The 26,100-nt window shown below is 43.8% G+C and overlaps 1 protein-coding gene across 4 annotated transcripts; it reads left to right on the top strand.

The window, feature by feature from the left end:
• Positions 1 to 18,541: 18,541 nt before the first annotated feature.
• Positions 18,542 to 25,700, top strand: SOCS2 (suppressor of cytokine signaling 2). Of its 4 annotated transcripts, none has more exons than XM_049884067.1 (3): positions 18,542 to 18,822; positions 21,248 to 21,607; positions 23,278 to 25,700. In XM_049884067.1, exons 2-3 carry the CDS (start codon positions 21,469 to 21,471, stop codon positions 23,733 to 23,735), a joined length of 597 nt encoding a protein of 198 aa, XP_049740024.1. In that variant the 5' UTR covers positions 18,542 to 18,822; positions 21,248 to 21,468; the 3' UTR covers positions 23,736 to 25,700. The 4 variants fall into 4 exon arrangements, with proteins under 4 accessions (XP_049740024.1, XP_049740022.1, XP_049740023.1 ...); XM_049884065.1 differs by lacking the exon at positions 18,542 to 18,822 and adding an exon at positions 19,620 to 19,870; XM_049884066.1 differs by lacking the exon at positions 18,542 to 18,822 and adding an exon at positions 19,881 to 20,504.
• Positions 25,701 to 26,100: the final 400 nt, after the last annotated feature.

Below are 26,100 nucleotides of genomic sequence, written 5' to 3' on the forward strand. Positions count from 1 at the left end.
GTCTCATTGCCATGGCTTTCTTGAAGTCAGGCTCACACGGCCTTCCTTGCTCTCCAGGGCTCAACCACCGTGTTCTTTGTGGAAAGCACTGACTTAGTCACCCACTGCTCTCAAACTCTAGGCCGGGGAGACCAAGCCCAGAGAAAGAGAAGTTGGCCTCCTCTGAAGTAGGTCTCAACCTTGGAATCTCTTTGGGGGCTGGGTCCCATCCTGAGGGATTCTGATTCAATCAATTTGGGGTCTATCCTAAGCATTACTGTTCTAAAACCTCTACAGGTGTTTCTGCGGTGTGGTCGAGGTTGAGAACCACTGCTATACTGCTTTCTTAGCTCTGGGTTGTCCTTTGAGGACTCACCCCTTCTCTGAATGATTGACATGCAGAATGAACAGCCCAGTCGGAGGCACCCCCATTATTCACAGCAGCTTTACTAGTCCAGGGAAGTCATCAGGACACACTACACGCAGACAGGAGAGAGCCACTATATGGCCAGATGAGGGTGGGGTGAGAAAACATTTTAGGGGAAAGTGGGAGAGTCACCAGGTCGTAGGTCAGCACAGGTTGGGATAAAGAAATTGGTAAGAGGGCTTCTAGGGTTGTGTCTAGAGTATGGAGTCTCTGGGTGGTGCAAAGGGTTAACTCATTCAGCTGTTAACCTTAATGGTTGGAGGTTTGACTCCACCCAGAAGTGCCTTAGGAGAAAGTCCTGGTGATCTACGTCCCAAAAATCAGCCATTGGAAACCTTGTGGAGCACAGTGCTACCCTGACACACACGGGGTCACCACGAGTCTGAACCAACCTGACGGCAACTGGAAAAAGGCTAGAGTGTGTCCCTGGGAAATGCAATGGCTCCCTGGAGCTGTTCTGAGAAGCAAGAACCGCCTCTTTATGGCCTTAGAGCAGCTATGTTGGAGAGGTTTTCACCACCGTGTTCCTGGCACCTAAGCCTGGTGTAAGTGCCCAGTGTTTATGACAGATCTGCCTGGTCTGTCCTCTCTTCTCTGCCAGATGTGAGCTGCCAGCTCAAGTACAACCTCTTCACCTCAAATCAATTATTCAAACATTTGTTGAACATCTGTTCTCTGACAGGCACCATGCTAGGAACTGAGAGCTCAATAAATGGTTGTTATTTCTGTTTATTAATATTCTTCTTAGAACATTGACCCCAAGCAAGCTACTTGCCTCTCGGTATTTCTGTTCCCTAATCTGTAGAATGTGATAATAATAGAGCCCGCCTTAAAGTGCTGTCATGAATTCTGAACAGTTAATACATCAAAACACTTACAGCCATGCCTGGCATAAACTAAGACCAAAATCAAACCCACTGCCATCAAGTCAATTCCGACTCATAGCAGCCCTATAGGACAGAGTAGAACTACCCCATAGAGTTTCCAAGGAGCGCCTAGTGGATTCGAACTGCTGACCTTTTGGTTAGCAGCCGTAGCGCTTAACCACTGTGCCTGGCATATAAATAAATAAATAAATGTTAGCTAAAACAGGAAGACATTTTTAAATTTATTTTAATTTTATTTTTTTAAAACTACTATTATTATTATTAATATTACTACCATAGTGAATAAGATATAGTTTTGTGGAATTTAGAGGCTAATGGGGAAAACAAGCAATTATAATACAGAATTGTTGTGGTTAGCTGCCATCACTTTGGTCCCTAACCAATGGGGACCCCATGTACAACAGGATCTGACCATTGTGCTCCACACTGTTTTTATTGGCTGATTTTGGGTAGTAGAACTCCAGGCCTTTTTCCCAGTCTATCTTAGTCTGGAAGCTCCACTGAAACATTTTCAGCATCATGGCAACATACAAACCTCCACTGACAGAGGAGTGATAGCTGCGCTGAGGTGCATTGGCTAGGAATCGAAACCATGTCTCCCTTATGGAAGGTGAAAATTCTAACACTGAACCAACCACCACTGCCCTCTAATACAGAGTGGTAGTCACTAAGTGAATAGCATGTGGGAACATGCAGAAGAGGCCCCAGTACCAGGCCTGGGAAACTACTGAAGATTTCCTAAAGGAAACAATATTATAGCTGTATCCTGAAGGATGAGTAAGAGAGGGGGCATTGGAAGGAAGAACATTCCAGGTAGAGATAATAGTAATGTTCAGTCTGGAGGTGAGAGAGGAATGGTTCAATGGAGAAGCAGTGGGGTGATGAGGCTAAACAGGGACACAGGGGTGAGGCCATATGGGCCTAGTAAGCCATGATAAAGAGTTTGGACTTGACCCAAAGATGGAGAAGACACAGGTCCTGCTCTTGTGCAGTTCCCAGTTAAGTAGGAGAGACAGACATAAAACAGATAATTTAACATACTGTGAGAATAGAGAGGAGGGGCCCCTACCCTGCCTGTGGCAGAGAAGGGCTTATGGGAAAAAACAAGCTCAAAGCCCAGATTAACACAAACAAGAGTCACAAGTCAACACCTCTTCCCAAGCATGCCCTCTCGCCTTTATTCTCAGCTTCTTATGGCATAATATCAGCCATCATCAAGTCAGAAACCTTAGTGTGTTCCCCAACACCACCTTCTCCCTCACCCCTCATGGTCAACCAATGGTCAAGTTCCACTGAGTTGCTGCCTGTAGCTCTGCTATCTCCATTTCCTTAAAACAGGGACTTCCTCATCTGTCAAGGGACAATTTCCACAACCATGTATATCTCTCTCCAGTTTTGCCCAGATCAAGTGCACTCTCCATTCACACTGAGGTTGCCAGGATGATCTTTCCAACCTGTCAATCCGGCCATATCTCTCCCTGGGGCAAAACTACAGTTTCCACAGCATCTTGCTCTGTGTGTGTTTCCACTCACCCACTTTGCTGTCATGAGCTAAGAGAGAATGTGTATAAAATACATTCAGCTCCTTTGGAGAATTTTAAGAGCCCTATTTTAAAATCTGTTTTTAGGTATCAAAGGTAAGTTACTTCCATCTGTCAACTCACTAAACATAAACTACTCTCTTTCTTGAATAACACAAATTAAGGAGGAAAGGGGTGTTCAAAGCCCTTTAGTTACAGGGATTGTGATTTGCCTCCCTGATTTCTGTCCCCAGGGTAAGCACCGTACAAATGCCAAAATATCAATTAGAGTGAAGGAAGGTTATTATTCAGTAATCAAGTGCTTTGTGTACACTGACTTCCTAGCCAGAAAAATGTAAGATTTTAGCTTCCGGCCCCCCTTCTTTGCTCTCCAAGGTAGTTCTTTTCTGGTTTTACTTTTGTTTAGAGTCAAGTTTATTGAGGAATAATTTATATAAAATAAGACCTGCCCTTTTAAAATGTACAGTTCAATGAGTTTTTCAATAGTATACAGTCATGTAACTACCACAACCAAGATCTAGAACATTCCATCCACTCTAAAAGTTCTCTTGTACTCCTTCGCAATCAGACTCTTCACTTACCTACACCCATTCCCTGTCAAATTCTGATCTGTTTTTCTAGAATGTCATATCAATGGAATATAATATGTAGCTTTTTGTGTCTGACAAATAGAATCATATAATAAGTAGCCTTTTGCATTTGTCTTCTTGTATTTAGCGTATTGCTTTTGAGATTAATCCATGTTGTTGAATGTATCAATAGTTTGTTGCTTTGTATTGCTGAGTGGTATTCTACTGTCTGGATGCGGCATACTTGGTTTATCCATTCAAGTGAACATTTGGGCTGCTTCTGGTCTTCAGCAATTATGAATAAAGTTGTTATAAAAATTCATGTACAGTCTTTATAGGGACATAAAATTTCATCTCTCTTGTGTAAATACCTGGGAGTGGTATTGCTGAATCCTATAATAATTGTATGTTTAACTTTATAGGAAACTGCCAAAGTGCTTTACAAAGTAATTTTACCATCTTCCATTACCACTAACAATGTATGATAGTTCCATTTGCTCCATGTGCTTGCCAACCCTTGGTATTGTAATTTTTAAAAAGTTTTTAAACATTCTAGTGGGTGTGCAATGGTATGTCATCATGGTTTTAATTTATATATCCCTAAATGTAAATTAAGGAGCCTTGGTGGTGGATTTGTTAAGATCTTGGCTGCTATCTGAAACGTAATCTGTTCGAACTCACCAGGGGCTCCAGCTCTGGTAGAGAAAAGATCTGACAATAAGCTCCCATAAAGATCACAGCCTAGGGTTGCTATGAGTCAGAATCAACTTGACAGGCACATAGCAACAACAACAACAAATGCAAATGGCATCTTTTAATGAGCTAATTTGCCATTCATATATGTTCTTTGGTGAAAATGTCCAGATATTTTAACCATTGTTTTTTAAGTTGGACTTTCAATCTTATTATTATTGAGCTGTAAATATCTTTATACATTCTGGATACAAGTTCTTTACCAGATATAAGACTTTTAAATATATTTTCTATTTCTGTGGCTTTCATTTTCTTAACATTATCTTTTATATAACAATTTTATTGAGATATAACTCATATAATCTTTTTTATGGAAGGTTTTTAAAAAAAATTCTGTGATAAAATTTATATTAAAAAAATTTGCCATTTTAACCTGATTAATGGAGCCCTGGGGGCACAGTAGTTAAGAACTATGGCTGCTAACCAAAAAGTCAACAGTTTGAATCTACCAGCTAGCTACTCCTTGGAAAATCTTATGGGGCAATTCTACTGTCCTATAGGGTCGCTATGAGTCAGAATCTAGTTGATGTAACGGGTTTGGGGTTGGAATATGCTCTGGTCAGAGCTGTCATTATTACCCAATTACAATGATGCTTCGAGTCACATGGTTTTGTCTGCATGCACTACAAGCACTCACCGTTGTTTTTGTTGCTGCAGGGTTTATGACTTATGAGTAACATTAGTACAAAAATATTACTAAGGATTCTGTATGGTCTGGTATGGGAGGAGGTCCACAGGGGATGGTGACACCAGGAGTTAGCCATGCTGGGTGACACCAACCCTAGTGACGCCACTGTCCATTTCCAAATGATTTTCATCTCCCTAAACAGAAGAGATCCATACTTATGCCTATTCCAATGAAAGGTGATCCAAACAAATGTGGAAATTATCGAACAATATCATTAATAACACATGCAAGTAAAATTTTGCAGAAGATCCTTCAAAAAAGATTACAACAGTACATCAGACAGGGAACTGCCAGAAATTCAAGCCAGATTCAGAAGACGATGTGGAACCAGGGATATCATTCCTGACATCAGATGGATCCTGGCTGAAAGCAGAAAATACCAGAAAGACATTTACCTGTGTTTTATTGACTATACAAAGGTACTCAACTGTGTGGATCATAACAAATTATGGATAACATTACAAAGCATGGGAATTTCAGAACACTTAATTGTGCTCATGAAGAACCTGTACATAGATCAAGAGGCAGTCGTTTGAAGAGAACAAGGGGATACTGCATGATTTAAAGTCAGGAAAGGTGTGTGTCAGGGTTGTATTCTTTCACCATACTTACTCAATCTGTATGCTGAGCAAATAATCCAAGAAGCTGGACTATATGAAGAAGAATGGGGCATCAGGATTGGAGAAAGACTCATAACAACCTGTGTTATGCAGATGACACAACCTTGCTTGCTGAAAGTGAAGAGGACTTGAAGCACTTACTGATGAAGATCACAGACTACAGTCTTTAGTATGGATTACACCTCAGCCTATAGAAAATAAAAACCCTCAAACTGGACCAATGAGAAACATCACGATAAATGGAGAAAAGGTTGAAGTTGTCAAGGATTTCATTTTACTTGGATCCACAATCAACAGCCATGGAAGCAGCAGTCAGGAAATCACAATTGACAGTCGTGGAAACATCAGTCAAGAAATCAAACAACATATTGCATGGACAAATCTGCTGCAGAAGACCTCTTTAAAGGCTTAAAAAACAAAGATGACACTGTGAGACTAAGGTGCGCCTGACCCAAGTCATGGTGATTTCAATCTCCTCATATGCACGCAAAGCTGAACAATGAATAAGGAAGGCCTAAGAAGAATTGCTATGAGTTGGAATCGACTGGACAGCACTGGGTCAGGGTTAGTTAAGAAGAATTGACACCTTTAAATTATGGTGTTGGTAAAGAATATTAAATATACCATGGATTTGCACAAAAACTAACTCCAAATGGATCAAAGACCTAAATATAAAATCGAAAACAATAAAGATCATGGAAGAAAAAATAGGGACAACGTCAGGAGCCCTAATACATGGCATAAACAGTACACAAAACATTGTAAAGAATGTAGAAGAAAAACTAGATAACTGGGAGCTCCTAAAAATCAAACACCTATGATCATCCAAAGACTTCACCAAAGAGTAGAAAGACTACCTACAGACTGGGAAAAAGTTTTCAGCTGTGACATTTCAGATAAGCGCCTGATCTCTAAAATTTACATGATACTGCAAAAACTCAACTGCAAAAAGACAAATAACCCAATTAAAAAATGGGCAAAAGATATGAACAGGCACTTCACTAAAGAAGACATTCAGGTAGCTAACAGATATATGAGGAAATGTTCACGATCATTAGCCATTAGAGAAGTGCAGATCAAAACTACAATGAGATTTCATCTCAGTCTAACAAGGCTGGCATTAATCCAAAAAACACAAAAGAATAAATGTTGGAGAGGCTGTGGAGAGATTGGAACACTTATACACTGCTGGTGGGAATGTAAAATGGTACAACCACTTTGGAAATCGATTTGGCACTTCCTTAAAAAGCTAGAAATAGAACTATCATATGATCCAGCAATCCCAACTCCTTGGAATATATCCTAGAGAAATAAGAGCCTTTAAATGAACAGATATATGCACACCCATGTTTATTGTAGCACTGTTTACAATAGCAAAAACATGGAAGCAACCAAGGTGCCCATCAATGGATGAATGGATAAATTATGGTATATTCACACAAAGGAATACTATGCATGGATAAAGAACAGTGAGGAATCTGTGAAACATTTCATAACATGGAGGAACCTGGAAGGCATTATGCTGAGTGAAATTAGTCAGTTGCAAAAGGACAAATATTGTATAAGACTACTACTATAAGAGCTTGAGAAATAGTTTAAACTGAGAAGGAAACATTCTCTTGTGGTTATAAAGGGGGGAGGGGAGGGAGGGATGCTGAGAGAGGGGCATTCACTAATTAGATAGTAGACAAGAACTACTTTACGTGAAGGGAAAGACAGCACACAATACAGGGGAGGTCAGCTCAACTGGACTAAACCAAAAGCAGTTTCCTGAATAAACTGAATGCTTCGAAGGCCAGCGTACCAGGGGCAGGGGTCTGGGGGCCATGGTTTCAGGGGACATCTAAGTCAATTGGCATAATAAAATCTATTAAGAAAACATTCTGCATCCCACTTTGAAGAGTGGCATCTGGGGTCTTAAACGCTAGCAAGCAGCCATCTGAGATGTATCAATTGGTCTCAACCCATCTGGATCAAAGGAGAATGAAGAGCACCAAGGACATGAGGCGATTACAAGCCCAAGAGACAGAAAGGGCCACATGAACCAGAGACTACATCATCCTGAGACCAGAAGAACTAGATGGTGCCCGGCTACAAACAATGACTGCCCTGACAGGGAACACAACAAAGAACCCCTGAGGGAGCAGGAGAGCAGTGGGATGCAGACCCCAAATTCTCGTAAGACCAGGCTTAATGGTCTGAGACTGGAAAGACCCCGGTGATCAGGGCCCCCAGACCTTCTATTGTCCCAGGACAGGAAACATTCCTGAAGCCAACTCTTCAGACATGGATTGGACTTACAATGGGTTGGAGAGAGATGCTGGTGAGGAGCGAGCTTCTTGGATCGGGTGCACACTTGAGACTATGTGGCATCTCCTGCCTGGAGAGGAGATGAGAGGGTGGAGGGGGTTAGAAGCTGGTGAAATGGACATGAAAAGGGAGAGTGGAGGGAGAGAGCACACTGTCTCATTAAAAAAAAAAAAATAGAGTAATTGGGAGTGTGTAGCAAGGTGTATATGGGTTTTTGTGTGAGAGACTGACTTGATTTGTAAACTTTCACTTAAAAAAGCACAATAAAAATTATTAAAAAATATATATATACCGTGGACTGCTAACCCACCACCAAAAAGGAATGAACAAATCTGTCTTGGAAGATGTACAGCCAGAATGCTCCTTAGAAATGAGAGTGATGAGACCTTGTCTCACATACTTTGCACATGTTATCAGGAAGGACCAGTCCCTAGAGAAGGAAATCATGCTTAGTAAAGTCGAGGGTCAGCGAAAAAGAGGAAGCCTCTCAACAAGATGGATTGACACAGTGGCTGCAATAATGGGCTCAAGCATAACAATGATCATGAACTGTGTTTTGTTCTTTTGTACATTGGGTCCCTGTGAGTAGGAACCAGCTCAACGGCAGCTAACAACAACAACGAACAGAACCTTAGTACCTGTTGTGCAATAACTCTTCATTTCCCTAGCCCCTAGCAACCACTAATGAATGTTTGTCTCTATATGTCTACTATAGAAATTTTATACAAGCAGGATCGTAGAGTAGTTGCCCTTTTGTGTCTGACTTATTTCCCTTAGCATAATGTTTTCAAAGTTTAGCCATGTTATAGTATGTATCAGAACTTCATTTCTCTTTACGGCTGAATAATATGACATTGTTTGTATATGCCACATTTTGTTTATCCATTCATCTGTTGGTGGACACTTGGACTATTTCTACCTTTTGGCTATTGTGAATAATGCTGGTATGAACACTGGTGTATAAGTATCTCTTTGAGTCCCTGCTTTCAAGTCTTTTGGGTATATACCTAAGAGTGGAATTACTGAATCATATGGTAATTCTATGTTTACCTTTTTGAGGAACTGTCAAACTGTTTTCCACATTCCTACCATCAATGGATGAGGGAACATTATCATTTTCTAATAATATTTTATTGTGTTCTTGGTGAAGGTTTATGCGACTGTTTAGGTTCCCATTCAACAATTTTTACACAAATTGTTCAATGAAACATTTTTTTAAGAGTAGAATTTTTTAATTTTGATGAAGTACAGTGTATCAATTTTTTTCTTTTATGGTTTACGATATTTGTATCCTACCTAAAAAAAGTTTGCCTAACCCAAGGTAACAAGGTTTTTTCCTGTATTTTCTCTGAAGTTCTATAGTTTCATCTCTTACATTTAGTTCCATGATGCATTTCAAGTTAATTTTTGTATATGGTATGAGATGTCAAAATTCTTTTTTGTTTTCAGCATACGGGTGTCCAACTGTTCCAGCACCATTTGCTGAAAAGCTATTATTTTCCCATTGAATTTCCTTGGCACTTTTGTTGAAAACCAGTTGACTGTAGGGGTGGGTCTAGTTCTGGATTCTCTAGTCTGTTCCTTTGTCTAATATGTCTATCTTTACACCAGTCACCAGTACTGCACTGTCTTGACTACTGTAGCTTTACAATAAAACTTGAAATCAGGTAACATGAATCCTCCAATCTTGTTATTCTTTTTCAAAATCATTCTAGGTCCTCTGCATTTGCATATAAATTTTAGAATCAGCTTGCCAATTTCTACAAACGAAAAGACTGTTGAGGTTTTGTTTTGGATTATGTTGAATCTATGGATCAATTTGAGAATAAATGGCATCAACAGTACGGATTCAATCCATGAGCATGGTCTCTTTATTTAGTTCTTTAATTGCTCACAGTGTATATATACATATATATGTACATATAGTTTAAAAAAAAAGTTTTAAAGCTATTAATATATAGGTCTTGCACATATTTGAGTGAATTTATCTTTATTTCATGTTTTAATGCAATTGTAAATATTTTTAAAATGTTCAATTTCCAAATGTTTGTTGCAAGCATACAAAATTTTTTATTTTTATATTGACTTTTGTATTCTGAAAACTAGCTAATGTATTAGCTCGAGTAACTGTTTAAGATTTCTAATTATAGACAACATAAAGTAAATGATCGTGGTAAATGATCATGTTGTCTATAATTAAAGACATTTTTACTTCTTCCTTTACAATCCGTGGAGCCCTGGTGGTTAAGAGCTTGGCCGCTAATCAAAAGGTTGGCAGCTCAAATCTACCAGCTGCTCCTTGGAAACATTATGGGGGAGTTCTACCCTGTCCTATAGGGTCGCTATGAGTCAGAATCAACTCAGTAGTAATGGGTTTGGCTTTGGTTTACAATCTATATAGTTTTGGTGGCACAGTGGTTAAGAGCTTGGCTGCTAACCAAAAGGTCGGCAGTTCAAATCCAACAGCTGCTCCTTGGAAATCCTATGGAGTAGTCCTGTTCTGTCCCATAGGGTCGCTGAATCGGAATCGACTCGACTGCAATGGGTTTGATCTTTTTTGGTTTTACTTTTTCCTTTACAATCTATATGGTTTTATTTATTTTCTTGCCTTATTGCACTGGCTAAGATTTTCAAAACAATAGTGAAAAGATGGGCTGAAGTGGACATTCTTGCTTTGTTTCCAATGTTAGGAGAAAAGCATTCAATCTTTTACTATTAAATACGATGTTAGCATAGATTTTCACACACCCTTTATCAAATTCACAAAATTTCCTTCCATTCCTACTTTGCAGAACTTTTTGAGATGGATGTATGTTGAATTTTGCCAAATGCTTTTTCTGCAGGTATAAAAGAGATAATTATATAATTAAACCATTTTAGTCTGTTGAGATTGTGAATTTTACTGATTGATTTTTGAATGTTGAATTAGTCTTGCACTTCTGAAATACACGCAAGTGGGTCATTCCTTATTACCCTTTTAAAAATATATTTCTAGATTAAATTTTCTAATATTAGGCTAGGGATTTTTGTGACTATGTTTATGGGAGATATTAGTCTGTACTTCTTTTCTGGTCTTAATCGTCTTTGGTATCAAGATAATACTGGCCTCCTAAAATGGGTCGGAAGAGTTCCCACATCTTAAATTTTTTGGAAAAGTTTATGTAGAATGGGTATTATTTCTTCCTTAAATAGTTGATAGCATTTCCAGTGAAGCCTTCTGATCCTGGAGTCTATTTCTTTAATATAAATAGGGCTCCGCAGGTTATTCATTTCTTCGTAAGTGAACTCTGATAGTTTGTGTTTTATTACTTTGTCATAGTTTTATGTGAGATATTGGCATATACCTATCTTCTGATTTCCCAGTTGCCATTTATTTATTTATTCACATCACTTACACCATCTTTACTTTTTGTCCATTTAACAGCTGGAATTAACAGATTACAATATAATCCATCTGGATGACAAGCAAATAGAAGCAGGGGAAGCTTGGTGGTGTGGAAGGATAAAAGGCACTGCAGAGCTTGAGATAAAAATATTATGTTGATAAAGACCAAGATTTGCCTGGTGACTTTGTCAAACAAATTTGCTTCTTATAAGTATGGGTTTTAAAATGTGGGGCAGGGGGGGAGTAACTGGTTCAGTAGAACTTGCAATAAAAATCTCTTTCTCATCAAGTATTGGAAAAGCCAGATTTATTTCTAAACAGTTGTTTTTTTTTTTTTCGTTGTTGTTATTTTATAAGAAACATCTTTATTTCAGTGTTTTTTGGAATTGTTGGCACACACTGAAATTTAACAATTTCTTGATTGGGTGTATTTTAAAACAAAATAGAAATAACCGAAATTTTCCTGTCAATTCTTTATCCCTGGCCTATGTTAAATATTCTACATAACCTTTGAGAATGTTATAGCCACATTTACTGGAGCAGCACTCTCAGTGATTTGAATGACCTATTTTAGAAGCAATTTCCAAGCTACTTTTCTACCTAAAATGTTTCCTTTGTTCATACTAACCCTATACTGTTATCCAAAAACAACTTGTTTACAAGAGCAGACCTTTCTCTCTCAGTAGTACCTTAATGAACACTGTCCACATTCTATGACAATGGTCCTCACCTACTTAATCTCCTTCAGTTTAATTTACTTACATGTAAAGTAGGTACTTTTTGTACCATCATCAAAGGATTGTTAGAATAAAATCAAATAAATATGCTGTAATATATTGTTAAAGAGAGATTAAAACCACCATATAAACGCAAGCTTATGTTATTATATTGCTTTCTTTTATAGTGGGGCAGAGAGTTATAACTGAATATGCTAGGACATCAGAAAAGGCCTGTGTGTGTAATCAGCTAGTTTTCCACGCGGATGTACACCAGGGCTGTTCTGTGGTTTAAGGAGGTGACTGCTGTTTATAGTCTGCCTTTTGTGGCTCTGTCTCACGCCTTTGGCTAAAGTAAGTCTCACCTGTGACTGCCAATCTCCAGGTTGGTTCACGGAGTGCTATTGCTTCTCAGAATTCCATGACTAAGCCAGGAGTGGTGTTTGTTATTTACTAATAGGCATTTCTTCTGCGTGCTCTGCTTACCACATCATCACACCAGGCCTTGACCTTTGTGAACTTCTCTGGAAAGACAAACATACCTAGAAGCTGCCCAGGTTTAAGTCTAATCACACCATCAACTGCTCTTTGGGAAGCAGGAAACAGCTTGGACGATGATTAGAAAGACAAGGAAACTTAACTTTTCATCAAGCTCCAATCTGTCATGGCACTGATGAGAAAACAAAAAGTTCAGAGAAGTTAAGGGGCTTGACAAGCTCCCCTCTGCTGCGAAACCTTCCTGGACTTCTCCAGGTGCTTCCTGGCTGTTTGCAAAACCACTTCTGGGCCTTCAGTATCTAGTACTGATTTTTCACCTTTTATTAGAATCATTTGTTTGTGGTGTCTCTCTCACTAGACTGAGGCCTCCTTAAGGGTGGGGCTGAGTTACAACTGCATATTTGTATTCGGGAGCCCTGGTGGTGCAGTGGTTAAAGCGCTTGGCTGCAAACCAAAAGGTCAGTAGTTCAAACCCACCAGTTGCTCCGCAGGAGAAAAGCCCTGGCAATCTGTTTCCATAAAGATCTAAAGATCACTCTGGAAACCCTACGGGGTAGCTCTATTCTGGCCTATAGGGTCACTATGAGTCAGAATTGATTTGATAGCATACAACAACATTTGGGTTCCCAGCACAAGGCCTGGAACATTTAAGGATGCACAAATGTTTGTTGAATGGATGAGTCTCTCACATGCTGTCTACCAGGTATTACCATTGTGGGCTCAGGTTCATGAAGATTAAGGAGCAAGAGAGCCAAGAGAGACAAGTTCCTCTTTGTGCCAGATTAGATTCTGAAGGGTAAGCCAAAGATTAAGCTGAGAAGCACATCTAAGCAGGGGAAGATGCAAATGGTAAAGGGATCCAGGCCAGAATGAAGACAGTAAAAGTGTTTCAGTTTCCTCGCCTGTAAATGCATTAGAGTCACTCACTCATTTATTCAGTAACTTTATATCGAATGCCTATTATGGGCCAGGAGCTGTTTTAGGCACTAAGGATACAGCAGTGAATGTAACAGGCGAAGTTTCCGCTCATATTCCAGTGGGAGAGAGGCTATGAATAAACAAATTATAATGTCAGATGGTGATAAGTGCTGGGATGAAAAATAAAGCAGGACAAAGAAATAGTCACTGATCAGGGCTACTATTTCAGAAAAGGTGTGGGGGAGAAGGCCTCTTGGAGCAAAGACCTAAATGAAATGAGGGAGCAATGCCATAAGAATACCGGGGAAAGGACATTCTAGACAGAACAGCAAAGTACAAAGGCCCTGAGGCAGACTTGGTATGTCTGGAAACAAAAAAGGGTTAGAGCACTATGAGGGAGGAAAAAGATGAAATTATTCTGCACTAGTTAGTGTCCTTTCTGGCACTAAAGTCTTTTCATTGGTGATGGTCTGGCTGTAGGAACCAATTTCAATAAAGAGAGTCCCATATAATTCTGAAGACAGACCTTTATCTCTCAGTCGTACCTTAATGGACACTGTCCGTATCCGATGACAATGATCCTCACCTGAAGTCAACAGGCATCTGGGGATTCCCAGTCAGGCCTTAGGTTGTCCATTAACCTCCAAATCTGTGTGCCCAGTGGATTTTTCTGTAAAGAAGTTGTCATGGATTGAATTGTGTCCCCGTAAAATACCTGTCAACTTGGGTAGGTCATGATTCCCAGTTTTGTATGATTGTCTACCATTTTGTCATCTGATGTAATTTCCCTATACGTTGTAAATCCTATCAGTATGACGTAATGAAACAGATTAGTGGCAGTTATATTGATGAGATCTACAAGATTAAATAGTGTCTTAAGCCAATCTCTTTTGAGAATGAATCTCAAAAAAAGCCAAACTCTTTTGAGAGAAGCGAGCATAGAGACAAGAGGATCTCATGCTACCAGAAAGGCAGTACTGGGGGCAGGGCATGTCCTTTGGACCTGAGGTTCCTACGCTGGGATGCTTCTCGACCAGAGGAGGACTGATGCATCACAGGGACCTTCCTCCAGAGCAATCGGGGTGGGAGGGCCTTCCCCTAGACCAAGCACCCTGAATTCCGACTTCTGGCATACTGCACTGTGAGAGAAGGAACGTCTCTTTGTTGAAGCCATCCACTTGTGGTGTTTCTGTTGTAGCAGCACTGGATGACCAAGGCAGAAGTCTTAAGTGTGCTGCTCACAAATGCCTGTAGGGTCAGGTAAGAATGGAGAAGAATGAAATAGACCACAAGTGAGAACCCAGCCACATTTTGTTTGCCTTTTAAACATAGAGGAATATTTTTTGCTTCCACAGAGAAATATGTTCTCTTCCATTTGTCTTGAAACATTAGCCTTTTGGGTCTACCTTTTATTTCCCCGGAAACCCTGGTGGAGTAGTGGTTAGATGCTATGGCTGCTACCCAAGAGGTCAGCAGTTCGAATCTGCCAGGCAGTCCTTGGAAACTCTATGGGGCAGTTCTACTTTGTCCTATAGGGTCGTTATGAGTCGGAACCGACTTGATAGCAGTGGGTTTATTTCCCCACTTCTGGTAGAGACTTGGATCCGGAGAAATATTTCTTCACCGTAAGAAAAACAACAGTGCAAGGGTGATGACAAAAGGCAAGTAATGCCCAGTGTTGGGGAGATCATAGGGCATGGTGAGGACTGTGGTGAAGCGGAGGGACGTGCCTCACAAAGGGGGCAGCCATCACTGTGCTTCAGCTGATTATTGTCTTGAGGGAATGAGACCTAATGTTGACAGATCTTATAGTTTGTCAAGAGAAAGAAGAAATCTGGATTTCTTTGGGGAGGGGGTAAAATCCACAGATTTTTAATTTGGTTCACATTTTTTTCAGAATTCTGGTAACCCCAACAATACCACTCTAGGAATCAACATGGGCAAGTGGTTTACGAACTCTGGCCTCTAGATTTCATGAGAATTTCTGAGAGATCTGTGACTTACACAGCATTGACAACCACTGCCTTAGAACATGACTCCCTTCCACTTCTGTGGGTGGAAAGACTGAGAGCATGGCTATCTACTAGAAGTCTAGGGAAAGCCATCTGCTTGGCTTCTTCTCACCCCCATCCTATACCTAGAGCACTAAAGCCAGTGGCATGAATCCCCCTTCCTTTTCCTTTGACCTAAGTAAGTGTCCTCCATGATGATGGCGGAGCAAGTAAGACACTGTAAGTGGGAAATTAGTACTGAGAAGCACCAGATGAGAAGGAGGAGATGCCCTATAAAGTAAGAGGTAGCTCTCTTGTCCCTCTTCTCAATTCTCCATTCTGGTCCCTCCCATTAGGATGCCTTTGAATATAAGTTGTAGAAACCCAAATCAAACCAGCTCAGGCAAAGCTGTATCTGAGAGCTCCAAGGGTGGTACAGCATTAGGTGTGTTGGATTCAAGTGCTCAGGAATCTCTCCCTCTCACTCAAACCTCAGTTCTGCTTTTCTCTCTGTTGCCTTTGTTCTTTGACAGGCTCTCTCCAAGTGATGGAAAAGTTGGCTTAAATGGTCATTATCGCTCATCATCTCAGAAGGGAAGAGATTGTTTCTCTGGCAGCATTTACATAAAAAAAACCCATCAAATCATGGAAAATAAAAAAAAACTCTGGTTGGCCCTGCTTGGGTCATGCTCCTGGACAAGCTTCTATGTCCAGGGGCATGGAACACTCTCACTGGTTAATCCAGGTCACATGTTCTCTAGAAGAGTGGATCTCAGAATCACAAGGAGTGGTGTGTGTTGGGGGGAGGGGATGGAAAATTCTAAAAGAAAGTAATGGAAGATACTTAAAAGAGTAACTCCCGTCCTCAGGCGCTTCAGAAACCATGGCCCAGGATCATCTCCTAGCTCTCCCACCCCCAAAGACTAAAAACTCTACAACAGCTCAATGTGGAGCACTTGTCATTTCCAGTAATTATAACATCTGCATTGCAAAAGCAAAAACCTCCAGTTCTGATTTGGCACATACAGGGACTTTTCAAGCAAGGAAAGGGAGGCCTTTTCAAACACCTACACTGGCAATTCCTTCATGCAAACAGAAGAAACTCTCCAGCTTTGTGAAAATCACCCTTCCTCTGCTCCTCAAGTAGAAAGACAGCTGTTCACTTCTCCATACATCTGCCCCACTATACAGTGTAGGTATGTTCCTGAAAATATAGTAACAAATGGAATCACCTTTGAAAGCTTATAATTTCAAAGCTGAAGGGGAGATTTCAGGGAACCAACTAAAAGTTCTCAGGCAGCCACAGGAGGTGCAGGCAAGTGACCACTGAGCTTCACGTAGGCAAGTGTAAAAATAATCTTAGGTGTCCCTGGGTAATGCATTGGGTGGACATATTAAACCAAAAATGCCTACGAGACATTGGAAGGGTGATGCTGAGCAACAAGTCTGGAGTTCAGGGGAGAGATCCATCCAGTTTGGCTGCAATTATAAGCTCGAGCTACCAAAACCCAAAACACATTGCTGTTAAGTCGATTCTGCTTCATAGCAACCCTATAGGACAGAGTAGAACTGTCCCATAGGGTTTCCAAGGCTGTACTCTTTACAGAAGCAGATTGCCACCTTTCTCCCACAGAGTGGGCTAGTTGGTTCGAACCTCTGACCTTTCAGTTAGCAGCCAAGTGCTTAACCACTGTGCCATCAGGGCTCCTTTGTAAGTTCTATTTAGTGCACTCTATTCCCTTAGAGTAACTGAAAACATTGCTCCACATGCAGTTTTGGAAAAATCACGACTGTGTCCAAAATACTGGAATAAAACCCAAAAAACCAAACTCATTGCTGTTGAGTTGATTCTGACTCAAATCTACCCTATAGGACAGAGTAGAACTGCCCCATAAGATTTCCAAAGAGCAGCTCGTGAATTTGAACTGCTGACCTTCTGCTTAGCAGCCAAGCTCTTAACCACTGCACCACCATTACTCCAAAAGACAAAGTAGAGCTATTAAGAAAAATAAAAATTTAAAATTCGCCCACATCCTGCCACCCTAAAAACAGTTGTTTTCATTTCTCCACAGTCCCTTCTGTTTTTGCCACATGTATACATAATTTTATAATGTTGTAATCATAGTGTAGATACAAATTCATATTCTAATTTTTTTCCACTTAACATGATCCTATAAACATTTTCCTAAGTAGTTTCCATATGTGTTTCTTGAAAACTACAAAGGCCAACAAAATTCTGGGTATTGCTGGGAAACATTTTAGAAACAAAAGCAGCAAATCCTACTTAGGTGCAAAACCTGGTGCCACTACAGCTGGCGTTGCGTTTATTGTAATCTTTGTAGACAATGACTCCCTGTGGAGGTGACTTCAGCTGGACCCAAAAGATGAGGGCTGACCACGCATCTTGTTTGAGGAGAGGGCATTCCAGGCAGAGGGAACAGCAAGCGCAAAGGTCCTGCGGAAGTAAAAGTACAGAAAGAAGAGTTGCTGGAAAATTTATTTCAATGGATAGTTAAAATTTATTTCTGTAAACTTGAGGAATGCTGAGTGTAATTAATGTAAACTACAGAACAGTGGGCACAGCCTTCAGCTGCGATTATCTATCAAGGAAGAGAAGCCAGGATGGAATAATTGAGAGCTTAGAGAATCTTAGGGGATGTACTGGTTCTTAAAGGTATCGAGCATCGAACTATACATACGCTCACATGGAATATGGTATGTTCATTCACTCCAGTCCCTCATTCAGAACCTGAGTTCAGCTCCTTAATTTCACAGAAAAGGCCAAAGAGGGTAAATAGCTCTGTGCTAAATTATTCAGCTGCTTTGTAGAGGGCTTTAACTGGGGGTTAATTAGCTCCCTCCCTCCCTCCCCTTCAAAGATTCTTTCTAAAAAACCTAACTTGTCTCCGTGCACACGACTGCACTGTTGACAAAGCCCTTTAATAGCTGGAAAACGCCCCCCATCTGACTCACCAGTTTATCATTTGTATAGAGTTATTTACTCAAAAGCGGGAAAACTATCGAGAAAACCATTTGTCCCCGACTCCAGAACCCGGGAGTCTGGGAGCTGGTCCACGCTTCCTCCCAGAACCAGCAGGGGGGGCACCAGACAAGGTTTGTAAGCCGCGCCTCCCCCGCGTCTCCTCCCCTTCCTCGCCCAACTTCCCCGTAGCCACCGCTTCCACTGAAGTGGCCATTGACCTTTAGAGCAGTGATGCAATAGTATAGTATTTCAAAGAAAAATAGTTATCTAAATTTTGGATCCGGTTTTCCGTGAATGTTAATGCTTTTTAAAAAGTAGGTCACATTTAAAGTAGGTCACACTTCGGGGGCGGGCATGCAGGCAAGATGCGTTTCCAACTAAGACCAGGCGGCATCCAACGGGGTGGGAGAAGGCGAGTGTCCCCAGCAGGGAAGAGGTGCCAAGATCCTTCCGAATTCCCGGCTCTGAAGCTTTAGTCCTACAGGGAATTGCAGAGACTAGCCCTTTCCTGACTGCGGGCACCGAGGCCCGCCAGCCTATACCTCCCGGGCGCGCAGGTAAGGGCAAACCACCCCGGCCGGCGCAGGTGAGCGGGGCGGGCCAGCAGGCGGCCGGAAAGAGGCGATGGAGCGTAGCGGAGGCGGGAGGGAGGAGCCGGGCAGGGCTGGCGCAGCAGACAGCCAGCGGGAGCGCCGGGGGAGGAGACTGGGAGCGCCGGCGCCGCTTAAGGAGGCACTGCTCTACGCGCGCGCGTTGTCTTCTAGGACCCTGACCCGCTTCCTCTATCCCCCGGGTGTGGTCACAGAGGGTTGGGCAGGGAGCTTCCCCCATCCCATCAATGTGTCTTAGAGCAGGAGGGGCCCGTTTCCGAGAACCCCTGGTCTCCCCCCCGTATTCCCTCACGTAATGTGAGGCCTGGAGGGTCGCGTCGAAAATGTGCAGACGGGATGGAAAGACAAAAAACCCCGCGGCGGGCCGAGGGCGAGAAAGATGACGACTCCGGCGCAAAGCTGACTCGGGGAGGGGGGGGGCGGTGCAAGCTGCAGCTTCCAAAAAGGACACGGCATGGCGGGGGGGCTTCACTCGGGGAGCGGGGTCAAAGGGGGGCGGGTTACCCGGCGCCCAGAGTGCCGGTCCACGCACCCAAGCGCTGTGCGCCTGCCTCCTCCGAAGCCTGCGCATTAGCGCCGGTGCCTCTTTAAAGCGGTAGCGGGGGCTGCGGTCACGTGAGGCGGATTCCTGGAAAGTTCCTGGAAAGCGGCCTCCGCAGCAGCCGGGCGGGGCGGGGCGGGGCGGGGCGCGCCGACGGGGAGAGGGAGGCGGGGAGCTGGGGAGGTGCGTCGGGCTGGGAAGTCGCGCGCACACACCGCTCCGGGGACCGACGTTTAACTCTTCCAAGTCTTCCCGCCGCCGCCGCCGCCGCCGCCGCCGCTGCGGTGGCTCGCGGGCTTTGGGTTTCCCCTGAAGCATGATCTTCCTCGCCCGCAGCCACCGGCGCTGCACGGGCCGCGGAAGGTGCGCGCCGGAGCCACAGAAACCCAGCCTCAGGATTCCCTGCGCCCCCAGCGCAGGCACTGGAGGACTACCGGCCGGGGCTGGCGGCAGGTACTGATGGGGGGAGCCCCAAAAGCTCCGCCCCGAGGAGGGTCGCTGGGGAGGGCACTGGGGCGCGGCCGCGTGCTTTGGGGAGCAGCGGGCGATCTTTGCTTCCGTGGTTTACAGCTCCTCGGGGAGAGAGTCCGAGCTGCGGACCTGCCGGGCGGCGGGGCGCTGCTGCCTGCTTTCTCCGGTTCCTTCAAGGCGTCGGAAAGTCTCCGGAGTTTTTTTCCCTCCTAAACTGCCATCCAAATTAATAATCCTTTTCTTAACCTGATCTTCCGCTCCTCCCTACCGCCCTGCCTTCCTCCCTCGCTCCTTCCTCTCTCCCCTTTTCCTTCCCACCTCCTTGGTCACAACCAGAGGGAAACCTCGCAGCTGCCCAGGCTGTGCGCGAGGTTGGTGTCGAAGCCCGGGGGTCGAGGCAATGATCGCCGGGGCTTCTGTCTGCCCTCTACGCAGAGAACTCCGGCGGCCACCGCCGCCGTAGAGCGCAAGACGCGTCGCATCCTTGGGCATCGCGTTCCCAAATTAAACGTCAACAGGGGAAACTCAGGCAGACACCCCTCCTCTCTCCGGCCCCTCCCGATTCCTCCGCCCTATGTCTACTGGGGAGGCGGCGGCGGCGGCGGCGGCGGCCGAGGTAAGGGCTCGGCGTGTGTCGATTGCACGTTCTGCCGCGTTCACTGCCACCCGCTCGGCCCCGACCCGGAGTTCCCGCTCGGACCGATTCCTCGACAGCGCCCGCAGCGGCCGGCCTAGCCCGGGAGCTGCCGCAGCGGCGCCTGGCGGCTCCCCCCACCCCTGCCCCAAGCCAGCACGGGGAAGCGGGGGAGGGGAGCGAAGCAGCTCCGGGGCGGGGATGCGGCCGTTCGCGCACCTCCGCGACCCAAGCTGGTGGCTCGGACCCGGGGAGCCCCGCAGCGCTTTAGGGCGGCGAGCAAGATTTGTGCCGGTTGCCTCCCCCCAGGGGCCAGCGGGCTGTGCAGGGTGTGGATAGAGGTGCCAATATGGGGATCTCTCCTATTTTTTCCCCCTACTTGCCCTTGACAACAGCCTATTCCCACCAGACCTGCAGGTGACTGTTTTCCTGGTCTGACTTCTGCGTGCAGCCGCGGTTGGGAAGACACCCCATTTCCTACCCCCATCCTGTCTTCCCACGCCCCCCTTCCCCCCGCCAGCCCTGCGTCTTGAATCCATGCTCTCTTTATCCCGTTTTCTCTAGAGTTGGCAAGGGCGGTAACTGGATGTTTGGGGTTAAATGGTGCAGGAGCAGAGGGGCAGAGGAGTCCCCGAGACCTTCCATGTCTCTACTTCTCCCGCTCCCGCACCCCAGCCGCAGGGGTCCAGATTGGATTGACTCAATCCCCTACTTTCTCTTTACAGGCAAACTGTGGGTGACCACTCCTGCGGGGGACTTTGCTGTCGGTCTGCTCAGCCCTGGGGAGGAAGAACCGGCAGCTCCCCACCCCTCCCCCTCCTCTACCGTGTCGGACACCCCGTAGGGACTCGTTTTGGGGTTCCCACTGACTTTGAGGACGGACGCGTGCCCACCTCTGACCCCAGCTCGGGCGGACACCTGTCTTTGCCGCGGTGACCCTTCCCCCATGACCCTGCGGTGCCTCGAGCCCTCCGGGAATGGCGCGGAAGGGACGCGGAGCCAGTGGGGTATCGCGGCCTCGGCGGAGGAGCCGTCTCCGGAGGCAGCGCGTCTGGCGACGGCCCTGCGGGAGCTCAGTCAAACCGGTAGGGAAGGGACCCGCCACGACGCTTGGGGGGTGCAGAAGGGGAGCCTCCCCGAAAACGGGGCTGGGGGCTGCTCTGGAGAGGAAGGCAGCTGGAATGTGGGAAGCAAAGATTGGGCTGGACAACCGTTCCCTCGCTTCCCTTCTCTCCAGAGCGGGGAACCGCGGAGAGGATGCCCACACGGCTCTGGGATCCTTGAGAATGCGAAAGGAAAGTGGTTCTTGTGGGATACAGAAGCCTGGGAGTGGGCAGAGCGCGAGAAGAGCTTCTTGGGAATAACCTCATAGGGCGCTGTACCTTTACTGCTTTTCCCCAGCTGCTCAGTGGTCGGCGCTCGGGCTCGAACCCTGGCTGAAAAAGTACCCGGCACTTCCCTTTCCGCGGAAGGCAAGGGCAGCGAGTGGTCGCCGCGCTCACGGCAGCTCTAGCCGCATCCGGCTCCCTGGCTGAGCCGCTGTAGCAGTCAGGGATCTTGGCGGCCAAATCCAGGGCTGAGAGTGCCGCGGCGGCGGGTCGGAAGAGCCGGGCAGTGAAGTCCCCGCCGAGCGCGGCCTCCAGGGGCCAGCGAGCTCAGGGTATTGCTTGTTTCAAGTGCAGTCCTGAGCTTTTTGCACAGCTCGCTGTCGCCTTTCGGCATCTAAAAGAAAAGAAAAAATTTTTTTTTTTTTTTAAATTCTGGCAAATTACGCAGACTTTCAAAATCTGGATCCTAAAAGCTTCCGTTTGGGGCAAAGTTGAAGTTTTGATAGCACTAGGGAGAGGGGAAAGTCCTCCTGCTCGCGGTTCTTGTCTTTCCTTGTGGGCTGCGGGACCTGCTGATTGTAGGTCTCCGAGCAGGTTTTTAGGGGAGGGAGGACACGTTGTTTAAACTTCTTAAATGCAGAATGACTGAGTCGTTTCTGAAAACGGGATAGGCTCGGGAAATGGTGGAGGCAGATCAAAAAGAGAATGCTGGGGCGACCCATGGTTGTGATTGAATTTGGATTAAGGCAAAGTCCGAACGAGGGTAGTTCAGATCGTAAATTTGAAGTACTAATTATCAATTGAGCTTCCCTCATTTCTCAGTGACTGAAAGGGAGTTGTAATCAAAAGCAGCAAACAAGTTATTGTACTGGAACTGTATTTTTTAAATAGGTAAATAGCAGTGTCTTCCAGGATTTTGAACGAAGAAATGCAGCCATTAACAGATTTTTTTGGGTGATGGGGTGGGGAGCACAAACCACCCTAAAAATTGCTTGTTTTACTCGACTGGGATTACAGGAACTGAGCTTTCCACTTTTTTAAGGGCAAGGCTTTTATTTCTGACTTTTGATTTCAAATCTACGTTAAATTTTTTATTCCACTTAAATAATTCATCGTGGTTTGTCAGCCAGTGTGTTATATTGCAAATTTTTTGTTTGTTTCGTTGGGAGAAGCTTAAAGAACAGTTAGCAGAAAGTTATTTTCTTTGAAAAGAAAACTGGCCTAGTTTGTGTTCGTAAAATAAAACGGACCCAAAATGTAATTAAATTTCTGCCAAAAAATACTTATGACAGCCCCTGGTAAACTTTAACGACAAACTTTTTTTTAAGAGCTAGAAAAATGATTGCCAAGTACTTTCCCTATTCTAAAGATTCTTATAATAATTATTTTACCCTCTTTTTTTTTTTCTTTTTGAATAAAAACCCCAGGATGGTACTGGGGAAGTATGACTGTTAATGAAGCCAAAGAGAAATTAAAAGAGGCACCAGAAGGAACTTTCTTGATTAGAGATAGTTCGCATTCAGACTACCTACTGACAATATCTGTTAAAACATCAGCTGGACCAACTAATCTGCGAATTGAATACCAAGATGGGAAATTCAGATTGGACTCAATCATATGCGTCAAGTCCAAGCTTAAACAGTTTGACAGTGTGGTTCACCTGATCGACTACTATGTTCAGATGTGCAAGGATAAGGGGACGAGCCCAGAAGCCCCCCGGAATGGCACCGTACACCTTTATCTGACCAAACCACTCTACACGTCAGCACCGTCTCTGCAGCATCTGTGCAGACTCATCATTAACAAATGTACTGGTACCATCTGGGGACTGCCTTTACCAACAAGACTAAAAGATTACTTGGAAGAATATAAATTCCAGGTATAAGTGTTTTTTTTCCTGAACATGCCTCATCTAGAGTATCTCCAAATGCAGCTATGTAAAAGAGAACCAAAACTTGAGTAACACTCTGGATAACTAACTACGTGGAATTCTTTCTAAGAACAGCTGAAGTCAGTCTAATTTAAGTGTGTGAAGAGGTAGTTAGGTATTTAAAGTTCCCCCATATGTTTTTTACCTGAATGATGCTTCCCTTCCTAAAGCTGACTGAGATCAGTTGATCCCTTTAAAGTGTACCCAGTGAAGGCTGTAAGAGCCTGTTATCAGAATACCTTGCCTTTCTGTAGGTCCTTTCCACTAGGTCAGAGGTCCTAGTGCTGGTGGTGGATTAAGAGCTCCTCACAGGAGCACTGAAGAAGTGGAAGGAACCAAGCTGACACAGGCTTCACTTCAATTTCATGAGCCTGGTGATCAGAGCCTATTTTAGGACATTTTATATTTTGCATTCAGATATATGTAGGAGTTTTGTTGAACAGCTCGTGCTTGTGAATATTTATCCCTCATTTTATGCAATTAACCAAATCAACCAAAAAAAAAAAAAAAATTGACCGTGAAATCCTGTACTTGTCTTTTTACTACATGTATGAACTCTCATGTGAATGAGTACTGTAGTAATCCGTTTAAAGGGAGCCTTATCTCAGAAATATCTCAAACTGGTGCAAATGGGAAAGACTTCCTCTTTTCCTTTAAGGCTAAAGACATGAATGTCATGCTATACAGGTGCAACTCAATCCCTGTTAATAACACCAATGTAGTATAGACATTGTACCCTGTTGAGGTAGCTGTGTTCCAACCTGTTGCCATTGAGTTTTTAGAAATGGCTTTAGAAAACTTCCAAGTTGTCCTTGAATTGCCTAACCACGGACATCAGCAGTTATCTCCCTTCTACCATGTAGAACACTTCGATTTAATTTTCTTCCACATGGGGGGGGGGTACCTGCCTATTTTTCAAAGTGTTTATTTACTGCTGTTACTGTTTGATTAGAATGTATTAAATAAAATTAAAGAACAACCTGTCTTTTACAAGTTGCACTTATTACTTTGAATTGTAGAGAACATAACAATTTCATGACGATAGAGGGGTTACCGTATAAACTTAATGTCAAGTGAAATAAGCCAAATATTCAAAGGAATAGAATATTACTTGCCTGTCTCTAAAGTTATAGGGTATATCCTCACTTTGCATTTCTGAAAGCATGGTTCAGAAACTACAAGAATTGCCAAGAGGCCTGGTCTTTTACGAGCTGAGTAGGCATAATACTAATGGCCTTTGTCTTTCTAAAAACACGGTTTAGAAATTAGAAAAATGAGGATGTGGCCTAGTCTTTTACAAGTTTAATAGACATTACACAAAATAAAAATAAAAGTTTTATGGCCATTTTTTTTCTCTCTAGATTGTCTTACGGCTGTTGCAAACATACCATCTTTTCTGGAGCCTAGATGTTATTTGTTTTGCCTTCTTTTATTTCCTACCTAGCTGTGTGCAGAAGGTGAACCTGGTATATCATGTATATGCCCTGACGAAAGTAGAAAATGCTTATAAATTGTAGTAAAATCTACTCATTGCATATCTTACCTTCTTTTCATGAAGCTCTTGAAAGATGGTTTTATCCCTGGAAGGAAACATAAACTAAGTGCGTCTAAGCAGCAGAGAGAAACAAAAAATTGCTACATGTGCCTTAGGAAGAGTTTGTTACCTATCACTTAAAGAAGAGCTAGAGTGTTAGATCTGATCGGTGATGAGAAGACAGCTTTTTCATTAGGATGCTTGCATTCTGTGCTTTATTTACCCTGTTGCTCCCCTGACAACAAGTTGTTTGGTGTGGGATGTTTAACTTTTCTGGCAAAACTTCCACACGAGCACTGCTAAGGGGCTTTGTGGAATTACTTAAATGTCTTTTGCATTTCGAGTGTCCTTGTTTCAAACACTCCAGATTTCTCAGTTATTCAGAGTGGGAGTACTAGTGATGTATTATACTCTTGGAATTGTGAAGTTCTGCATTGTTGCTTTGTTGTTGTAGTTGCTGTCAAGTCAATTCCAACTCATGGCGACTCCATGTGTGCAGAGTAGCACTCTAGGGTTTTCAAGGCTGTGACGTTTCAGAAGCAGATTGCCAGGCCTGTCTTTCTGAAGCGACTCTGGGTACATTTGAACTGTCAACCTTTTGGCTGGTATTCTAGCACTTAAGCATTTGTGCCACCCAGGGATTCCTTGCATATTGCTAGCTAGTAAGTGACTAATTATGACAGACCTAGAGGATATTAGAGATATCTCTGGAGTGGGCTGTGGAACTATTTATTGCTTTACTTGTCAATCTTCCCTATTCCAAGTAAGTCAGTAAACGTCTGGAGA

This window comes from Elephas maximus, chromosome 4, assembly GCF_024166365.1.
Source record: "Elephas maximus indicus isolate mEleMax1 chromosome 4, mEleMax1 primary haplotype, whole genome shotgun sequence".
Classification (NCBI taxonomy): domain Eukaryota; kingdom Metazoa; phylum Chordata; class Mammalia; order Proboscidea; family Elephantidae; genus Elephas; species Elephas maximus.